This window comes from Sciurus carolinensis, chromosome 11, assembly GCF_902686445.1.
Source record: "Sciurus carolinensis chromosome 11, mSciCar1.2, whole genome shotgun sequence".
NCBI lineage: Eukaryota > Metazoa > Chordata > Mammalia > Rodentia > Sciuridae > Sciurus > Sciurus carolinensis.
This window is the reverse complement of record NC_062223.1, coordinates 8,183,992-8,204,012: the sequence shown is the minus strand read 5'-3', so window position 1 is coordinate 8,204,012 and position 20,021 is coordinate 8,183,992. Positions and strand designations below refer to the sequence as shown.

Below are 20,021 nucleotides of genomic sequence, written 5' to 3'. Positions count from 1 at the left end.
TCCAAAAACTAGTCATACTTTCATCTTTTCAGCGAAGTGGTGTACTGAGTGCAGGATCTACACACTGTTAGTAGGTTAATGTGCAGAAACAGACAGTCCTGCACTGTGCAGGGCCATCCTGCAGGCGGCCCTGTGGCTCTCACAGGTGGATAGCAGCACGCACCCACGTGTTTCCATGTGAGGGTCTACCACATGGGGTCACAGGTCTCCAGTTTTCACCAAGGAACCAGACTCAGAAAGCGAAGGTTCATTAGGCTGCATTTATTTTTGAATCAACAGTCAACATTGAATGATCAACTAACTCCTCTTTTTGCTCACTTTGGACATTAACTTAAAAGTCTGGGTAAGAACTATACTATTACTTTCGCACTACAAAGGTCACACCTGGCCTCTGACTCCCAGCAGCAGGCAGATTCAGGAATCCATGGCAGTGACATTCAACCTTTCTTCAGGGATTTCTGTAGGGGAGGGAGCAGCTGAGGCACAGGACAGCCTAAGACAGTGCTTGCCAGTCTTACTGACATTAAGACGCCAGGCACAGGCAGACTTTGGGGACCACCCAGTCAAACCCTTCCAGTAACCGTATGTTAGAGACAAGGCGGGTCAAAGAGCCTGCCGCTGTCGTGGCACCTAGGGAATACGGGCGTTACCCAGACGGATGACAGCAGTGTCACAGCCCCAGCACTTCAGAGCTCCACACACGTTGTGCTGTCCTTTGCCTGTTTGGGTTTCCTTTTCTTTCTTCCTTTTTTGTTTGTTCTTCATCCTCTTTTTACAGTTTCCATCAGATCTTGCCCCCAAATACGACTGTTTTCAAAGCTTGCTTCTTTCTTTTTTCCATCTCTCTTGCTACCTTCTGTGGTGTTAACACAACATGCCACAAAACGGCCAATCTGAGTGCTCCTCTAGCATAATTCCGAGTCTATTAAGTGGTGGTCTGGTGAATTGAGTCCATTCATTTAGAAAAAGATAAGCAAGTAGTACAAAGGTGGAAGCTTTGAGGCCAGAAGCTAGGAACTCCCAAGTCCATCACCTGTTCCCAATAGACTGCTGGACACTGGACATGTGTGAGCCTATATGATTCTACCTGGTCCCTTGTCTTCTTGCAGGGCCTAACAACACCAATGACAGAGTCACTAACACCTTGAAAATGTTTTCCTCAAACACATGATGATCCTGGAACATATGATGATGAATTCAACATCCAGTTACCATGTATTCAAGAGAATAGTCTAGAGTACAGCACTGAATCTGGAGGTGGGCACAACCGTGCTTTGTACTCAAACCATTTCTAGAACCTTGCAGAGCTGCTGAAGCTCATGAGTCCAGTTTCTCTCAATATTTAGAAGTTCAAAACTATTGAAGCATGCTTTAGGAAGCAAACTGTGTGAAAATACTCAAGAAAAAAAAAAAAGCATCTTATCAAACCTCCCTTACTTACTTGCATTGCTTTTTTCCTGAGTGGTATCTGCATCAGTGTTAGAGCTGACAGACTGACTGTCTGAGTTTTTGCTGCTGTCACCTAACTTTTTAAGCCTATTTAAGCGTTTATCTGTTTCTCTGAGTCCATATTTGCTATTGATAACAGGAGCAGGCGCGGGCAGTCCCACTCTGGATTTGAAAGCACCAGTTCCCCGTCTGTAAGAGAAAAGAGAACAAGTTCAGTCAACGGAGCACACACACGTATAGCAGGCCTGGCTACCAGGAGCACATGCCACATGGCTCAATGGTGTGACCTGGGGAGACTTTGACAACCACTGGGGAAGTGCCACGTCCAGGAGTCTCAGTAAGTAACTAATCAAATTAACATTAAAAACCTATGCTTAACTTTGGATGGTGTAGAGGAAAATGGGGCGGGAGGGAGTGGGGGACAGAAAGATAGTAGACTGAGACAGACAGATAGTATTACCTATGTATATGTATGATTACATGAAAAGTGTGAATCTACATTGTATACAACCATAGAAATTAAAAGTTGTACCCATTTGTGTACAATGAATCAAAATACAGTCTGTAAAAAACAAACAAACAAAAAAACAACCACACATACACACACACACACAAAACCCCATGCTTATTAGAATAAATAACCTTCTGTGACTGTTGTCAATCAATTGCTAATTGCCTATGAAAATCTACTGGATTTCATGTGTAGATTAAAAAAAAAGTTTAAAAATGATTGTTAAAATAGGTTACACTGTAGCCTAAAAAAAAACCAAACTGTTAATTATATTTCAGCTTGTTATGCACCATTTAGCACTACATTAACTGAATATTAAGAATTAGGAAATTTTTTTATTAAAAAGTTTATTTAACAAAAAGTTTAATATGAAAATGTACATGACCCCATTTTTATGTCATAGTTAAACAGGCCCTCTGGAAAGGGGACACAGATTTCTGTGCTGAATAGCCATTATTTATACTCATTCCAAGGCTTCTAACATGATGATACTATTTCCTCATATTACCACCATTCCAATATGTTCTGTTACCCACTAGTTGCCATCTCCACACATTCATCTATCACAAGATTCACAAAGGGGTCAATCCCTGCAATATTCCTTGGACATGTCTGCCACCATTTAATTTCAATGATAATTTCTTGTCCATAAATTGAGTTGCTTAGCGCCTTGCTTTTGCTGAGGTTGGTTTTGAACTCTTGATCCTCCTGTCTCAGCCTCCCAAGCCACTGAGATTACAGGCATTGCAGCACAGTGCCCAGCTTATATTTAAATTTTTATAGGTGTTTCACATCTGGAACTTTTTGCAGCCCGGGAGGGTGAGCTTTGCTCATGCTATCTACTCTGCAGGCTCAGAGATGCTTTGAAACGGAATTGGCGGCCTCCTTCATGCTCGGAAATTTTTAAAAAGCACAGAATTTCCCTAAATTAAGTCATGGCCTAGAACTTAAACTATATTCAAACAAATTATAACTGAAATTCTATTTGAAAAGGTGAGGCTAGGGCTGGGGTTGTGGCTCAGTGGTAGAGCGCTTACCTAGCATGTGAGAGGCACTGGGTTTGATTCTCAGCACTACATATAAATACATGAACAAAATAAAGGACTATCAAAATCTAAAATAAAAAAAAAATATTAAAAAAGTGAGGCTATTAGTGAACAATAAAAACTGTTAAGTAATTCCCTTAAATTCTCAAATTAACATGAGTAATCATAATTAAATTAACAAACTGTTACTAAATAAGATATTTAAAGACCTGCTTTAACCAGTGGGCATCTCTCTTTGACTACTTATGTGATTCTTCTGCAGTAAATGAGGGTGCTTGGTAGGAGTCCCCCTAAACTGCCTGCTGAGGCTGGTTTTGCAAATCTTTGCTTTAGTCAGTATATAAAGGGCAAGTCTCTACTCAGCTCTACTAAAAAAGAGTAAATTATGAATTAACAAGATTGAACAGAAGACTCTATGTGGTATTAAAAAACTGAGAAATTTCTTTGGCCAAAATCATTTTGCCCTTTTTTTGGCCTTAGCTTATCAGCAGAAAGTCATATAATGCAGTTTCTGAACTTATGACAAAATTGTGTTGCCAGGTGCAGTGACACACACCTGTAATCCCACCGAGGCAAGAGGATCACAAGTTTGAGGCCAGCCTCAACAACATAGTGAGGCCCTAAGGACATCAAGACCCTGTCTCAAAAACCAACAACAACAAAAAACATTAAAGGGCTGGGGATGTGGTTCAGTGGTTAAGCATCAATTACTGGTACCAAAAAAAAAAAAAAAAAAAAAAAAAAAAAAAAAAAGAATGCCCTCTATCAAGTGAGCCTACTGACTGTCCTTTCCAAGTCCCATGTGATTGATACATTTCTTTCAGAATTTGGATGAAGGAGAAATAACATTCCTTTCCGCAAAGTAGTAGGGTGTTTTACCTTTTGCTAATGGACAATATACATTTTATTTCCCTTCCTGCCCCTTATCCCTAAGTACTGAGGAGCACAGATTTAAATCTAACATAAGAGTTGTTTTGGTAAATAGAGGTTAGCATTCTTGTTTTCCTTGTTTCCTAAAATGGGTTTTAAAATCTACTTCAACTGATGTTATCGTAAAAATAACAACTAAAAATTGATAGTGAACTTCCTTAATTCTTTTTCAAAAGTGGAAGAAATCACTGTAAAAACCTCCAGGTAACCTTCACCAGGCCAGTAACCAGGCACACCCAACTCTACCCTAAGACACAGTTAGAATGCACATGTGTAAGCCCCGAAAGGTGGAGTCCGTAGCAATCGAGAAGGAAATTATCTTCAGACACTCCATGGTCTGTTTTTTTTTTCCTAAACCATAACTTGTTAACATTTCTGGTTCGTGTCTGGAAAGATGGGCCACACTTAAAGTACACTTCAACATAAATGCTAGTAGGGTCATGAACTGCTAGAATCCCTAGGGAAAGTAATCTGGCAGTGTTTATTAAAAAGAGGCAAACCCTTTCTTTCCCTGGCAGTCCCATGCTGGGGAGGAATCTAGCCCACAGAAATAAGAGCAGCTATAAATAAGGATTTGGCTTCCAGGGCATGTGACAGTCAGGTGCAGTGATGCATGCCTGTAATCCCAGGGACTCGGGAAGCTGAGGCAGGAGGATCTCTAGTTCCAGGCCAGCCTTGGCAACTGAGCGAGACCCTATCTCAAAATAAAAAATAAAAAAGGGTTGGGGATGTGGCTCAGCATGCCCTAGGTCCAATCCCCAGTACCATACACCCACACAAAACAAACGCACACACACACACATAAAAAACAGCAATAATAAGCAGTGTTGGAACTTTTGGAAATTAGGTTTTTGGTTCTTTAAAAAATTTTCTTAGTTATAGATGTACACAATACCTTTATTTTATTTATTTATGAGATGCTGAAGATTGAACCCAGTGTCTCACGGGTTCTAGGCAAGTGCTCTACCACTGAGCCACAGTCCCAGTCCAGAAATTAGTTTTTTTTACAGTAAAACGTTCACATTCATTTGTATTCTACAACCTTATTTCTTCTTCTTAACTTGTGAATTATACTTATGCTTGCTGCATCAAGTGAGGCCAGGCTAAGCTGTCCACAAACCAAGGGGAGCAGTTGTTTCCCAGTGGCCTCTGAGGCCCAGCCTGCGCTGCCCTGCTCCTGCCTCGCTGCTGCCTCCCCTGCCTTCCAGCTCCGCACAACTCTTTACATCACGGCTGCCTTTCAAGCCAACAAAACCAAAATATCTGAACATTAGAAATATTTACTCAGCGGTCAGTTGTCTTGTCAGTACATCATAGACAAAAAATCTGCAATGAGTGTAGAGTTGTTTTTTTTTTTTTTTTCCCCCAAGTGCCAGAGACAGCCTCACGCATACCAGGTAGGCTCTCTCCAAGTAAACTGCACCCCAGCCCTGGCTGTGCACTTTGAAATCTGCATATTTTCATAAACATTCCATAATTTATTCAATCACTCCTCATAGGTGATTACTGAAACTGGTGTTTTTAAGTTTTTTTTTCTTACGCAAATACTGCTGTTGTTGGAAACCAAATCCTGTGGGGGTGCTCTTATTTCTACAGGTTGGATTCCTCCCTGCCAGGGACCACAGGGAAATGGTTTGCCTCTTTTAATACACACTGCCAGAGTACTTCCCCAAGGGTTCTAGCAATTCACAGCCCTACTAGTACTGTCTGGGTACCTGTATCTTCACATCCTCACTAAGAGTACATTGTGCTTCTTGAATTTTCCTAATATAATGAGGGAAAACGAATAGCTAATTGATACTAATTTCCTTGCTTGTGGCCATCTCTTTCTGTGCAGAACCTCTTCTTCCTTTACCTTTTTCCCATCAGACTTTCTCTCTTCCTTGGGAGTTTTTTGTTATTAGGATTTTAAGTTTTTGCCACATACGTACTTTATTTTCCTTCATTAAATCATTTACCATGGACTTTATTTTGGCCATTCAAACATTTTTGTATTCCTAGTTTCTTGTCTTACTGTCTTCTCCTAATTGTTTTTCTAACGTATTAAATTTTAGATTCTTAATCCAACAGGAATTTATTACATATACGATGTGGCATGGGTTTAGCCTAAGATCTCAATCTATACTTGCCTCCATTTCAGGACTCTGTCCGTGTTCTCTTATCTATCTGACCATTTCTGAGCCAATATGATCAAGCTGGATCATGATTATTTAATAACAAACTTTGCTACCTGTCAAGGCAAGTGTCCCCTGACATTCTTCCTCCTTTTGCTTACTAGGGGTTGAATCCAGGGCCATGCACATGTCAGGCAAGTCCTCTGCCACTGGGCCGCACCCCAGCCCTTTCTATCTTATTTTGAGGCAGGCTTTGGCTATGTTGCCCAGGCTGGCTTACTTCTGACCATCCTGCTAAGGTGTACTGAATCACAGGGTAGGTCACTACACACAACTTCTCTCACATTCCATATTATTATTATTATTATTTTATTTATTTATTTATTTTGGCTATCAAAAGACACTTTTGTATCAGCTTTAAAATAATTGTGACTAATTCCAAAAGCAAAATGCTTAAAGTCCAAAATAATTTATATACTAATTAGGGAAGGAGTAATATTCCTAAGCATTTTAAGTCTTTATAAGTAAGGTCAGAGTTTTGTCTCCTCCTGCCCCTTTGGGACCAGGGCAGCTTAATCACTGAACCACATCGCCAATCCTTTTTTTCTATATATTTTTTTTTTGAGATAGGGTCTTGCCGAGTTGCTGAGGCTGGCTCTGAACTTGTGATCCTCCTGCCTCAGTCTCCTGAACCACTGAGGTTACAGATGTGCAACACTGTCCGGCATTCCTGTCTTCCCCCGGTGGTAGTGGGGGTTAACTTTAGGACACTTTACCACTGAGCTATGTCCCCAGCTATTTCAAGATGGAGTCTCAAAAAGTTGCTGAGGAACCCTTCTGCCTCAGCCTCCCCTGTCACTGGGACACAGGCATGTGCCCTGGCACCTGGCTCAGAGCACCTTTGATTCAGGTCATTATTAAGTTTTGTCCTTCAAATGTTTAGAGAGAAATTTGCAGTACTCTGGCCACGGCCTCAGTGTTCTGCTTGCTCTGTTCGCTCTGTTTTCCTCAGAGTCAGCTCTTGTCACCCTTGGGCTCTCAGCACACGGGGTGTCCCCTGCCTCTGTGCTAGTCTTGCTCCTCCTTCACTACTGTTAGTACCTGATGAGTTATTCAATGAGTTCCTTCCATTACGCTCATCTTCCCAGCTACTTCTGCAAAGGCAGTCTGGTGTTACTGAGAATCTCAAGAATACAAGCAGCCAACTTTTGAGCCAAACAGCTCTGCCTGACAGCAGCCAGGCCATGTTGTGTACCACGCCATTCCCCTGAAAGGGTCTTGCATGCTTCCACTTCCCTCTCACACTAAGGTGTGTGGAATCACTGCATCTGACCAGGAAGGAAACTATGGCTCAGGACAGAGGACTAACCTGCCCAAGGAACATGACCACATATGTGGTTCTGAGTAGGCACAGAGGCTGGGCAGGCTGGTACGTGCCTGTAGTGCAGTCTTACGGGAGGCTGAGGCAGAAGGACTGCTTGAGCACAGGAACTGGAGACCAGTCCGAGCAAACAGCCACACTTGGCCTCTTAAAAAAACAAAGGAAAAACAAAAACAAAACAAAACAAAAAACCCCACCAAAAACAACCCTCCCACACACCAATAAAGAGTTATTTGTGTTATTTTGGAATCCTGAATATATGGGTAGGGTTTTTAAAGACAGCTTCCAAAAACTTATTATGTTTATTTGCTACATTCATTCATTCACTTACCAAACATTTATCAAGCACCTATGTGCCAGGTACTGTTCTGTCTATATTACAGTAAATGAAGAAGATAAAAAAGTCTCTGCCTTCATAGAGCTTGTATTTTAAAATACAATAACCAGAAACCACAAAATAATTTTACAGCTAACATTTGTGTGTTAACTGTGTGCTGTTCTACATGTTTATATCAACAAGTTTTTTTTTTTTTTTTGGTGCTGATGATTGAATCCAGGGTGGTCTTGTACATATGAGGAAAGCACTCTACCAACTGAGCTATGTCCCCAGCCCTAAGTCAACTTTTTTTTTTTTTTTTTTTTTTTTGCGGTGCTGGGGATTAAACCCAGGGCCCTGTGCTTGCAAGGCAAGCACTTTACCAACCGAGCTATCTCCCTAGCCCCGTATGTCAACATTTAATTCCCAAAATGACCCTATGAAATATTGTGTTATATTAATTTTATAGATGGGGAAAATGAAGGCCCAGGGAGCTATCTGACATGCCATCACCTCAGGGCTAATGAATGCAGAGCTGCAGGGTTCTGATTCCAGCAGTCTGGATCCAGATCATAGGCCCATAAGTGAGCTTCATTCTGCTTTCTCTATAAAATGATTTTAAGGTATTATTTAACTATAATTAAAAGACTTCATGGATTAAAGAATCTTTTTATGGAGGTCTAAGATCTAACGTTTGAATCATTTTTAATGTTAAAAAAGATCACTTTTATGCCCACCTCCTCTGTGCCCTGGTTTTCGGCAGCATTAGGAACAGGTTTTCCATTGTCTTTTTGTAGCGAGGAGCCCAAAGCTGGGAGAGAAAGGGCCAGGGTGGAGTTACAGCCCTGCTCTCTCTTGTTACTGGTGGAGACCCCAATGAGGGGTGATATGAGGAGCATCTGCCCTCTCTTCCCTATGCTGGTTGTTTCAAGTGAGAGCAGTGGTACTAATAAATAGGTCCTCTCTACAAAAGCAACAGGAAGTAGAAAGAATGAGGACTCTGCACTCAGGCTGACTGGGTCACTTGTTGTTCTCTCACAGGACAGCTGAGGACTGAAGAAGGCAGGGCGAGTGAGGTGGCCAGCAGAGGTTCAACTGGGACAGGCTCCCACCCCATGTGGCTGTGCATTGCAGGAGGAGTCTCCTGTAGCCCCGCCTACACCAGTTCTGACACTGTCTCCCAGGAGCTCCTGTTCACAGAAGTCACAAGTGGCATGAATTGGACCAGTCCTGCTGAAGGAGAGCTTGGGAATTTCCAAAAGGACCGAGAATTTTTTTTTTAGTGGTGGGGTCTTCAACACCCTCAGCACAATTGCTCTAACACTACACTACAGTCCCAGCATCTTACTTTTTCTTTTTCATCCTGAATACAGAACCCAGGGGATGAGCTGCATCCCCAACCTTTTTTATTTACTATTTTGAGACAGGGCCTTGTGAAGTTGCTGAGTCCAACCTTGAACTTGCTATCTTCCTGCTTCAGCCTCTTGAGTCACTGTGATTATAGGAGTGGCACCATGGTGCCCAGCAGGACCCACCATCTTGATGGGTCATAAAAAAGACGTTCCTCACTGAGTGTCAGCAGGGAACCCAGGGACTGTGAATAGTATGTATATTAAAATAAAAATTCTAGAAAACACAGTTCAATGATATGCAAGGCAACCTCAGGGTTTTTACATGGCTATCAGGGAAGAACTGCACTTGCCATTTTGGGAGGCCACCCCCTCTGGCACTGCATGTGGGCATGAGTGTGTATTAATATCCATTCTCTCCTTAAACACATCTGTATCCTGACCCATTTGTAACTGCTGGTAATATGAAGATTTTAAAGGGACAGGCATCAGAGTAGTTGGATGCCATTTGATTTTGTTTTCATACATTGCACTGGGAGCCACATAATATAAAAACTATCTCTGCACTTAAATGACAAACAATGAGTTATGCCAGTAACCATTAGGCAGCTAAAAGAATGTCTAAGCTGAAAATTTTATTTAATACTTTACCTTTCACAAGTGTAACACTCGCAGAACTCATTGTTTTCTCCAAAAAACCCATCTCCATAGTAACAAGAAATTTCTTCCCCAGGTTCAATATCTCTTAGAGCCTTCACACATGCTGTATCTCGGCCAGTTGACACAAACTGAAATAAAAGTAACTCAGTAAGAGTCTGACACTGAGGCAGAAACAAAATACTTGAGTTTTTGTTTTTGTTTGTTTGTTTGTTTTTTAAATGCTTACCTTACAGTTAGGTCTGCAATCTGAAAAATGTCCAAAAGAGAAAGTCAATTAACTGCTGATAAGATCTGAAACACGAACAGTTACAGAAATCTGAAAAGGTTTTTCAGACAAGTTTGTAATTCCTGATAGAAGTTTAGGTCTCAAGTCAAACTAGGAATATTTAACAAGTCTGTGAAAAAAGAATTCCTAATTCGAACTCTCCCTTAAAGAAGAGCTTTCGAGTGTGGTGAGGCCACGCTAACTTGGCGGGACTGCCCAACACCAGAGCAGATACCCTAGGAGTGCAGCTTACCATGGTTTATGAATGCAGCAGGACCGAGCCAGAGCTGAGCACAGTTTTTCCTCGTGGAATACATGACACTGAAGTCGTTTTCTCCATGTCTAAGTAGCATGTTCTCCTCAATTTCTGAAAGTTCGGCAATACAACCCACCAGTAATTCTATTTTGTCATTTCGTTTCCTATTTGAAATATGTGATGTGTTAAAAATTACTAGTAATTATAAATAATAAGGCTTCTTTTAATAAATCAGCCTGCCCGTTAAATCCTGGAAATTGAGGAGCCCTGTGTATACTTGGACCCCACCTGGGTACCTCCCCCTTGGAGTCCCACAGCTTGGGACCATGGTTACTTGTTATCAACCCATCCCTAGGAGAGAAAGGAAACTCCTCCAGTGCAGGAATGGTGTCCTTGTCTCTCGACTCTCCAGCAGCACCTGTGGCACCTGGTACGGTATTTCATGGGCGAAAGTGCTCAAACTTTTGCTGCCTGCACTAACTTTGCTGACTTCTGGAGGAAGCAGATAGTGACTGGCAGTAAATAAAGTGTCACAGGGATCCAGAATGTGGAGCCACCAGCTGGAGCCCACCACCCAGGATCTCTCTTGGACGGTCATCCAAATGATCTTGTGTGTTGCAAGAGCTTCACACCCAAAGTTTTATGAAAAACTGACTTAAAATTTCATCTCTGGCTTTTAACCCTCCTTAGTAAGCTCGGCTCAGCTCTTCTGGCAGCACTGGGAACTGAATGAACTCAGGCTACTCTACCATTGAGCCACATCCCCAGCCCTTTTTTTGTCTCAGTTGTAGATGGACACAATACCTTTATTTTATTTATTTTTATGTGGTGCTGGGGACTGAATCCAGAGCCTCACACCTGCTAGGCAAGTGCTCTGACTGAGCTACAACCCCAGTCCCTCAGCCCTTTTTCAGACAAGGTCTCACAAAGTTGCGAAGGCTGGCCTCAAACTTGTGATCAGGATTGCCTCAGCCTCTTGAGTTGCTGGGATTACAGATGTGTGCCATGGTGCCTAACTACAGCTCTACTACTTTCATTTAAGCTGTCACATGTGTATTTTTTTTTTTTTTTTTTTTAAAGCAGGTAACATGTGAGGCTGTTTCTACCATTTCGACCTAGGATCATTAACACTTTACCTCCAGTCTTTCCTCTAAGCCAGTGAAAGGCTGGTTCTGGAGCCCCCAGCATTCCAGCAATCTCCTCACCATACAAGATTCCAGACAACACAGGGAAAGCAGAAAGCACATTGGGCCAGAGATGGGACCTGAATCACTCAAGACTTGATTCTGTCATCCCAACTCTCATCAACAGGCAGAGTAATGCCACTGGCTCCTTTAGGGAAATGTTGGCTTCAACCCTTACCAAGAATTCCTTAGCATGTCAAAAGTAATTTAAGAGCTCTTTAAATAAAATTACTTTACAGGTTAGACTATTATGGGTAATAATAATTACCACTCTTTTGTTGCAACTATCTTGGCTCCATTCTGTTCTGATGAGTATCTATTACAAGGCAGTATTTCAAATCCACTGTCAGTTGCAAACATTCGCAAGTAAATAAATACCTAAAATAGGAAAAAAAATGATAATGACTGTCAATTATGTACCTGCTAGGATTCTCAGAATTATAAAAGTACACCATGGCAACCATGTAAAAAAACGTTAAGTAAGGTCATTAAGTGACAAACTTCACTGTTACTTTTTAGTTGAATATATTTTAGTACCTGGTAGCTTGGCTACATTTCTCTAAAACTTCACTCCCCAGATGACAAAGTTTTCTCTTAGGTAGTTATCCAAGTGATGTTATTTGTCAGCAGACTTCCATACTTATTAGTTTTTTTATGAAAAATGAACCTAAAATTTCAGTGTTCACCAATACCTAGATTTAATAAGATCTACTATTTTATCCAGAGGTCTACATCATTAATCTTAATAAACTTACATGTTCCTTGAATAATTTCTCCTGCATTTTATTCTTGTTGAGAAAATAGTGCCGTGCCCATTCTCCTGAAGTCAAACATTTAAAGGCTTTCTCCAAGTGTTCATCTTTCTTAAAACGTTCAATTACTTCCTTTAGTTCTTCTTGTCTTCCTTTAATAGGCCGAAATCTGAAAGAGATTAAAACACTAAGCTTAGTTATCCACTACAATTTTGGGGTCACTGTTCCATTTTAAGAGATCTTGAGAAAAGAACTAATACCCTAAAAGCAGCCATGGTTATCAAAGCAAAGATCTAACAGAAGAAAACAATCAGTAGTCTTGAGAATTACTGTTCAATCACTATTTACCACCTGAAACTATAACGTCCCTTCCTTCAAACTATACTTTAATATTTTTAGTTCAGTTATCTCATAACTGGGGGGTGACTAGATGACTCAAACAAAAGCTGTCTGCTTCTGGAACACAAGCCACACTGAGGGGTAAAAAATGAAAGATCTAGAATACAGCATGTCTAATTCAAAGTCAGAATGACAGACATTTTTAAAATATGCAGAATCAAACTGGAAGAGCGCAAGGAAATGAGTTTCAGAAGTATGGTAAAGCGAACAAAACCATGCCTAAACAAAAACACTGAAAAACCCAAACACAGAAAAACCCCAACCTAAGTATCCCCACAGGTCTTCAAATATACCTTGACCTTCTAAACACCCACATCAAATGTTGGTTTGACACCTGCATTCAGAGGCGAAGAGTGCAGAAAGTACAACTGTCAGTGAAACCACCATGCTTGTATAAACTGTGTGGCAGCATCGAAAAAGGCTTCTCCTGTCAATCAGCCAAAAGGACTTCAGAACATTCTCCTGTTCAGCATGTGCCAAGACACGAGACAATCATGGCACATGTAAAGAATGAAATTTGTATGAGTCCCTCAATCTGAGGCTGTACACCATGATCTTGGTGTCAAAATTTCTTTACATGAACAATTTCATTTTGGCAACTTTTCTCAAACAAAGGTTTTATTTTAGAACACAAACATGCAACAGAAAAAGGAATTACAGATGGTTGTTCAAATAAAATATATTAAGAAAAAAATAAGCTGGGCACAGTGGCACACACCTGTAATCTCAGTGGCTCGGGAGGCTAAGGCAGGAGGATCTTGAGTTCAAAGCCAGATTCAGCGTTAGCAAGGCACTAAGCAACTCAGTGAGACCCTTTCTCTAAATAAAATACAAAAATAGGGCTGGGGTTGTGGCTCAGTGGTTGAGTGCTCCTTAGTTCAATACCTGGTGCCCTCCTTCCCCCCCCAAAAAAAAAAAAAGATAAAAAGAAAAGAAAGAGAAAAAATATTACTGGCTCAGGGGAAAGAAATATTTGAATTAGGCACTTTAACATTTAAAGTTATACATTTCAAGAGCCTAAAAATGCTAAAACTGAAATAAGAACTGGAAAGATAAGATCTTGCCTCCAGCAAAGGAAATACTCAGCAACATTTCTTCCTAGATAAGTGATCACAAATGTATTCATTAACATTTCATTAAATTTTATGCCACACTATCTCACCAAAGCTTATTAGGTGGTCTACACACAAGTCCTTTAAACAATTCAGAAATGACAGAGGACATGGCCACTGTTCCTTTTTTTTTGGTACTGGGGATTGAACGTTGGGGTGCTTAACCACTGAGTCCCATCCCCAGCCCTTTTTTGTATTTTATTTAGAGACAGGGTCTCACTGAATTGCTTAGGGCCTCAATAATTTGCTGAGGCTGGCTCTGGACTCAAAATCCTCCTGCCTCAGCCTTCTGGGATTACAGGCATGTGCCACCACACCTGGCTATGGCCACTGTTCTTGAAAGGGAAATTTAATTGGGAATAAAAGATACAAATATGCATCCAATAGTTAAGCAAGACAGTGGCATGCAAGTGCATGTTAGTGTGATAAAGAAACTGCTGCCACAGCACTTCCAAGTTTGAAAATCATAACCCAGGTACAAGGTTTGTTTGGGAAGAGTTTTTAAGTTGACAGTAGTATGAGCAATGAAAAAAGCGGAGTTAGCTTACTAAAGAAACGGCACAATACTACAGGCAGGAAAATATCAAAGGGAAGGCAAAGAAAGAGGAAGTCTAGCAGAGGGTCATAATACAACTGGATTCTAACAGCTGACCAGGGTTAACTGGTTAGCAAAATAGTGAAGTACCAGAAGTAGGAAGAGGGAAGAAATTAGGTCCAGGATAGGTCTTACTAATACTGTTTCCAGGACAGATTTGTAGAGGACTTCAGGTGTGTTAATAAACACTGATACACTAGAAACTTCCTAGTAACAGGTTCTGTCTCAATAACCTTGGACTCTCACAGCTGCTAACGACTATCTAAGAGTTTAAACACATCCTAGAGACACACAGGGAAAGAGATGGCACCTTTAATTTCCAGTTGCAATCCATTAGTATAAATAGCCTCGAAGAGAAATAAACACAAGTCCTTTAAACAATTCAGAATGTCTTTGAGGTGTAAAAATATGGTGATGGAGAGCCACCACTAAATCACCAAAGAGTCGCAGAACTGGGGGAGTATCCAAATGTCCTTATAAACTACTTATTTGTAGTCATCACAGTCAACTTTGTCAAAATAAGAGCTCTAAGAAACCAAGCTACCATTCTTGCTGCAACCCTACACCTGCAGGATGATTTGCAAATAAAGAGCAGGTAAGTGGAAACAAGGCAGTTGCTGACTAAGGTATAAGACTCAAGCAACATAAAATATGAAATGGTGGGAAACAGACAATCTCTGTCCTACACAGTAATTAGTAAAAAAAAAATGATCACTGAGCAAATGCAATAAATTACTCCTGATGGGAAGTGGCAGGACTTCAAACAACAGATAGCCAAGGGTTTTTTTTTTTTTTTTTTTTTTTTTTTTTTTTTTTTTTTTTTAAGTCTTGGAACTGAACCCAGGGAGGCTCTACCACTGAGATATCTCAGCTCTACCACTGTCTTTAAGACAGGGTCTTTCTTGCTAAGTTGTCCAGGTTGGCAATTTATGATCCTCCTGCCTCAACCTCCTGAGTTGCTGGGATTACAGGTAGGTGCCACCACACCCAGTGGGCCAAGCTATCTTTATGGGTTTGATGTGGAACTGACTAATGGTGACAGTTTAAAAATAATTATACAAAGGAAGTCAGGGGTAAACTCACCCTGAAAAGCCTTAAGAACATTATAAAAAAACAATAGACCACAGAGGATGCTGTGACATCTGTAACAGCTTTGTATGTATCCTTTTTTTTTTTTTTTAATATTTTTAGTTGTAGACAGACACAATAACTTTATTTTTTATGTGGTGCTGAGGATCAAACCCAGTACCTCACACATGCAAGGCAAGAGCTCTACCACTGAGCCACAACACCAGCCTACTTTGTGTATATTCTATGCTTTCTGAAACACATTCCTTTCTATATAAAAATGTTTCAGGTATGCTAAGTTTTTTTTTTTTTTTTTTTTTGTTCATGATGTCCAACAATTTATATGCTAAAATCGATACAGAATAATCAACTATATTAATATTCTGCCTTCTACTTCTCTCAAGCAGACTTTGTTTGCTTTTGGGATTTGCATTGCCTCAGACATGAATAAAACCAAGGAAACAATCCCTTCCTACCTCAAACCTGTATTTCATTTAAAAAGCAGATATGTGGTCCCCAAAGGGTTAAAACTTGCTGTCACAGTTCACTGCTATAGGCATGAAATGAGAGGAAAAGAAGGAAGGAAATGGGTATGGGTACAGGCAGGCAGAGGAAGACACACTTGTTTTCAATAATCCTGTAGCAGTATATAAAAATCACCTGGTCAACAAACCTATACGTCAAATCCCATTATAGTAAATACTGTAAGAAATGAAAATTATTTAACAAGACTGTTATAGCTATTAAGGCCAGGGCAATAGTTACTGAGGACATTAAAAAAAAATAATATTTTCTATTACTGAACAGAAAAATACCCTCTCTCACCCATAATAGCTTTAAATTCCCATATAAACACCATAAAACTACTTTATACTCTGATACTTAAAGCTAGGAAAAAAAATTACAAATTATCTAGAATAATCCTCTTGTTCCACTAATGAGGGAAATAAGGTCCAGTGAAGCTAAGCAGTTGGCCAATGATGTGGGGCTAATTCACAGGACAGCTGGGACTTTCTTTCAGGCCTTTCTTATTCAGCTGTCACTTGGCCTAGGGGAGCCCTCTTGTGTCACTGCATGTTAGAGAAGGATCTGACTTGTTTTGCCACAGAGTCCAGCAAGGAACAGCTCTGGCTGTGTCCTGACAACACGGTGGAAGGGACAGAGGCCAACATGGATTTTCAACTTAGTGTGAGGTTGGGGAGTTGTTAGTGGAGGCAAATCAACATGCCCCCTCCACCCTTGCATGATACATTATCTGTTACTTTAAATAAACCAAATGTATTTATTTTTCTCTTTCTACACCTCTGATTAATGGCTGGTGTAAGAAATTAAGAATACATAATTTACAATTAGCTATTATTAAAGGGGCAGGGGAAAAACATGAATTTACACTCCCACACACCTGTTCCCCACTCTCTCCAGAGACTGACTTCCCAGGCTTTCTTGCTATTTGTTTTTTCTGTCTCCAAACCCAAGAGACCACTGTGGCAATGAAGAAAAGTTGCAGATTTGTATTAGCTGTACTACTGTGCCCTTCCATTAGCATGCACAATCAAGAGTTGACTGGAGGGGGCAGGGGAAGAGAAAGGGAAACAGAAAGGAGAAAGGGAAGGAGAGAGGAGACAGAAAAAATGCTCAAGTATTTAAGATATAAAATAAGAAAACCATGAGGCAACAATGTGAACACATTTCCCCTTGGAAGAAAGATTCACTGCAAATTGCCAGTCTGTAGACATGAAGAGGAAGAGTCACAGGACCACAGCTCCATTTCTTCTTGACCTGCAAATAAACAGGAACCAAAAACATACCTGGCAGACTCCTGCAATCAGAACTCAGCTAATCCAAAGAAGTGACTCCTGATCTTTTGATGAATGATATGTTTCTCCTAAAATTACCCTGTCATGGAGTACAAGTGGTTTTTAAAACAACATATAACTAACACCAAACTATTTTAAAAGGTTTGCTAAATGTTCTAGAACTCGTGTTTATACTGACATCTCAAAATACTTAGCATTAAAGAGCAAATATAGGCTGGAATGCGTTAGTTGGCATCTTATTGTTGGCAGTGCACTCTACCTACCTCACAGGGTTGTTGTGAGGAAAACTGTCAGATTTTGAAAAATGCCTTGAGCTCCTCGAAGGAAAGGCGCTATATAAATGCAAAAACAAACAACAATAAAAACTATTTGTACAATCTGTAATTTCTAAACAGACTTACAGTATTTGTTGTAGCAAAACTTCTTAAAACAGTGATATTTAAGAACCTTATGAGCTCAACAAGGTAACAAGGCCAGGTGGTTAAAATTCTTTTCTTTCCACGTAATACAATCTTACCATTGATTAAGTTAGAAGATTTAAAAAATTTCTTTATGCATTCTAGTCAAGCACCTAATTTAAAGTGAATTATAAACTCATATCCAACCGTGGATATGAATACACAAATGTGTACAACAGTAAAATAAAAATCAGATGGGTACCATGATAGGAGGGCAAATAAGACGATGCACGCTGACATCGCAATTGCAAAAAAATCAGGACAAGTGCCATAGAAAAAACGCGCTGAGGCTACTGTTCTTTCTTTATAAGGCTGTCTCCTCCTTGCTCTCCCCTGCACAATGACACTGGAATCCCAGGGTCATGCTGCCCAAACAAGGGGACATCAGTGAAAGCATCCATCCTGCCTCTGTAAAATCTTGCACCCAACTCCTTTAAAACAATCAGAGGTAATATCAACAATTCTATTCTCTTGTTAAAATAAGAATTTAAGTTTCATAACTGCCAAGTCAATTAAATATGAAAATTTCTCAATAAATTGAAATTAGTATTCCATGTGTACTAAGTACTTGTGCTCCAACTCTGACCTACTTCTTGGTAACTATAGAAATACATTACAATTAAACATAATTACTCAAAGTGGAGCCAGTTTTGAAAATTCTAAAAATCAGTAACATTAGTGTTTTGTTTGCAGGACTGGGGATGGAACCCAGGCCTTTTTTTTTTCTCATTTTGTGATGGTCTTGCTAAATTGACCATGTTGGCTTCCATGTGGGATCTTCTTGCCTCAGCCTCTCAAAGAGCTGGGATTCCAAGTGTTGTGCCACAGCCACTGGCAAACAAATACTTTTTTTTTTTTGGTGGTGCTGGCAATCACACTGGGGCCTTACACACACTGGACAAGCTGCACTACCTCTTTGAGCTGCATCCCCAGCCCCATATACTCTTTTAAGACACTATTCTTGGAGGTACACTGAAAGAAGTAGAAGAAACAAAGGCATTAAAAAAAAAAAAAAAAAAACCACAACCTGACAAATTATAAATGCATAAACATGAACAGAGAGACTGTTCATATTCAATTACTATTAGGCAGCATGAAGAATTTAAAATTCAAGAGCCAGTACATCTTCCAGTTACTTCTTTTGCACACAAAGATTAAATCTTCACAAGGCAATAAGAAGTATTTTATGAACTACTCCAGGAAAGCATTATTTATTTTCCTTATTTTCTATAGCATAATCCCTCTGGAAATGATTTCTATCAACATTGTCATAAATTCTTGCTCAAAAGATGAGGAGCTAAAAAGGATAGTTTTATTTTCAAATAAATTTACCCACCAAGGTAATGTGTACCTTTCACTAAAATTAACAAGATTCACAAGTAGGGGCTGGGGCTGTAGCTCAGTGGCAGAGTGCTTGCCTAGTATGTGTGAGGCACTGGGTTCGCTCCTCAGCACCACATAAAAATAAATAAATAAAAGGTACTATATCCATCTACAACTTAAAAAAAAAAAAAAAAAGATTCATGAATAAAATTTTTGTAGGTCTAGAGATAGAACTTGGTGGAGAGCGCCAGCCTTGCATGCATGAGGCCTGGGTTTGATTCCCAACACTGCACACCGCACACAAGTCTGCATTATCCCAAACGCCAGCTCGCACAGGACAGTCCTGAGAGCCCTGGCAGGGGAAGGGGAGATCACTACCTGTACCATGGTGGCTGAAGTGCTGGTGCAGTGCACAGGCTGATCTGTGTGATCCCAGGATCTGGAGTCCTGGCCCATCCATCACAGGTTATTTTAGGAATAATGTGAGTTTGATTAAATGTTAAATATGAATAAATGTTTTCTTTTGTGGGTTTACCAGTTTTGATTTTAGATGCTTCAATTTCTGTGGGAGTAGGATGCAATTTCACTCGAGTCCTGATACAGTAAGGTTCTGTATTTTAATATTTGTGTGACAATCCTCAACTTCATATTTTATTTATTTTTATTTTTTGCAGTGCTGGGATCAGATCTGGGGCCTCTCATGTGCTAGGCAGTGCTCTACCACTGAGCTACATACATCCCCAACACCTCTGAACTTCACATTTTATGACTACACAGTTTTAAGCCAGCCTTTGGAAACTATACATAGGAACTTTTTATCCATTTATCACATCACAACCAAACTCACAGGCCAGGGTTGAGACCTAAGAGCTATTCCAAATGAGGCCTGGGAGTTTATTAGAAATGCAGAATCCCAGGCCCTGCCTCAAAGCTATTGAGTTAACCTACAGTCTAACAAGATTCTCAGGTGATTCATACATGAACTAATGAGAAGCATCAGTGGTCTAGGAGAACTCTGGAGTATTCCCTGTTGCAA

The 20,021-nt window shown here is 40.2% G+C and overlaps 1 protein-coding gene and 1 pseudogene across 1 annotated transcript in view; both read right to left on the bottom strand.

The window, feature by feature from the left end:
* Kmt5b (lysine methyltransferase 5B) overlaps positions 1-20,021 on the bottom strand; it is a 54,278-nt gene that overhangs the window by 7,615 nt on the left and 26,642 nt on the right. The window contains 7 exon segments of the mRNA XM_047516324.1: positions 1,442-1,638; positions 9,748-9,884; positions 9,983-10,002; positions 10,275-10,441; positions 11,730-11,839; positions 12,217-12,382; positions 17,468-17,536. Coding sequence (XP_047372280.1) covers positions 1,442-1,638; positions 9,748-9,884; positions 9,983-10,002; positions 10,275-10,441; positions 11,730-11,839; positions 12,217-12,382; positions 17,468-17,536 — 866 coding nt within the window.
* LOC124958338 (small nuclear ribonucleoprotein G-like) lies at positions 2,424-2,794 on the bottom strand (annotated as a pseudogene).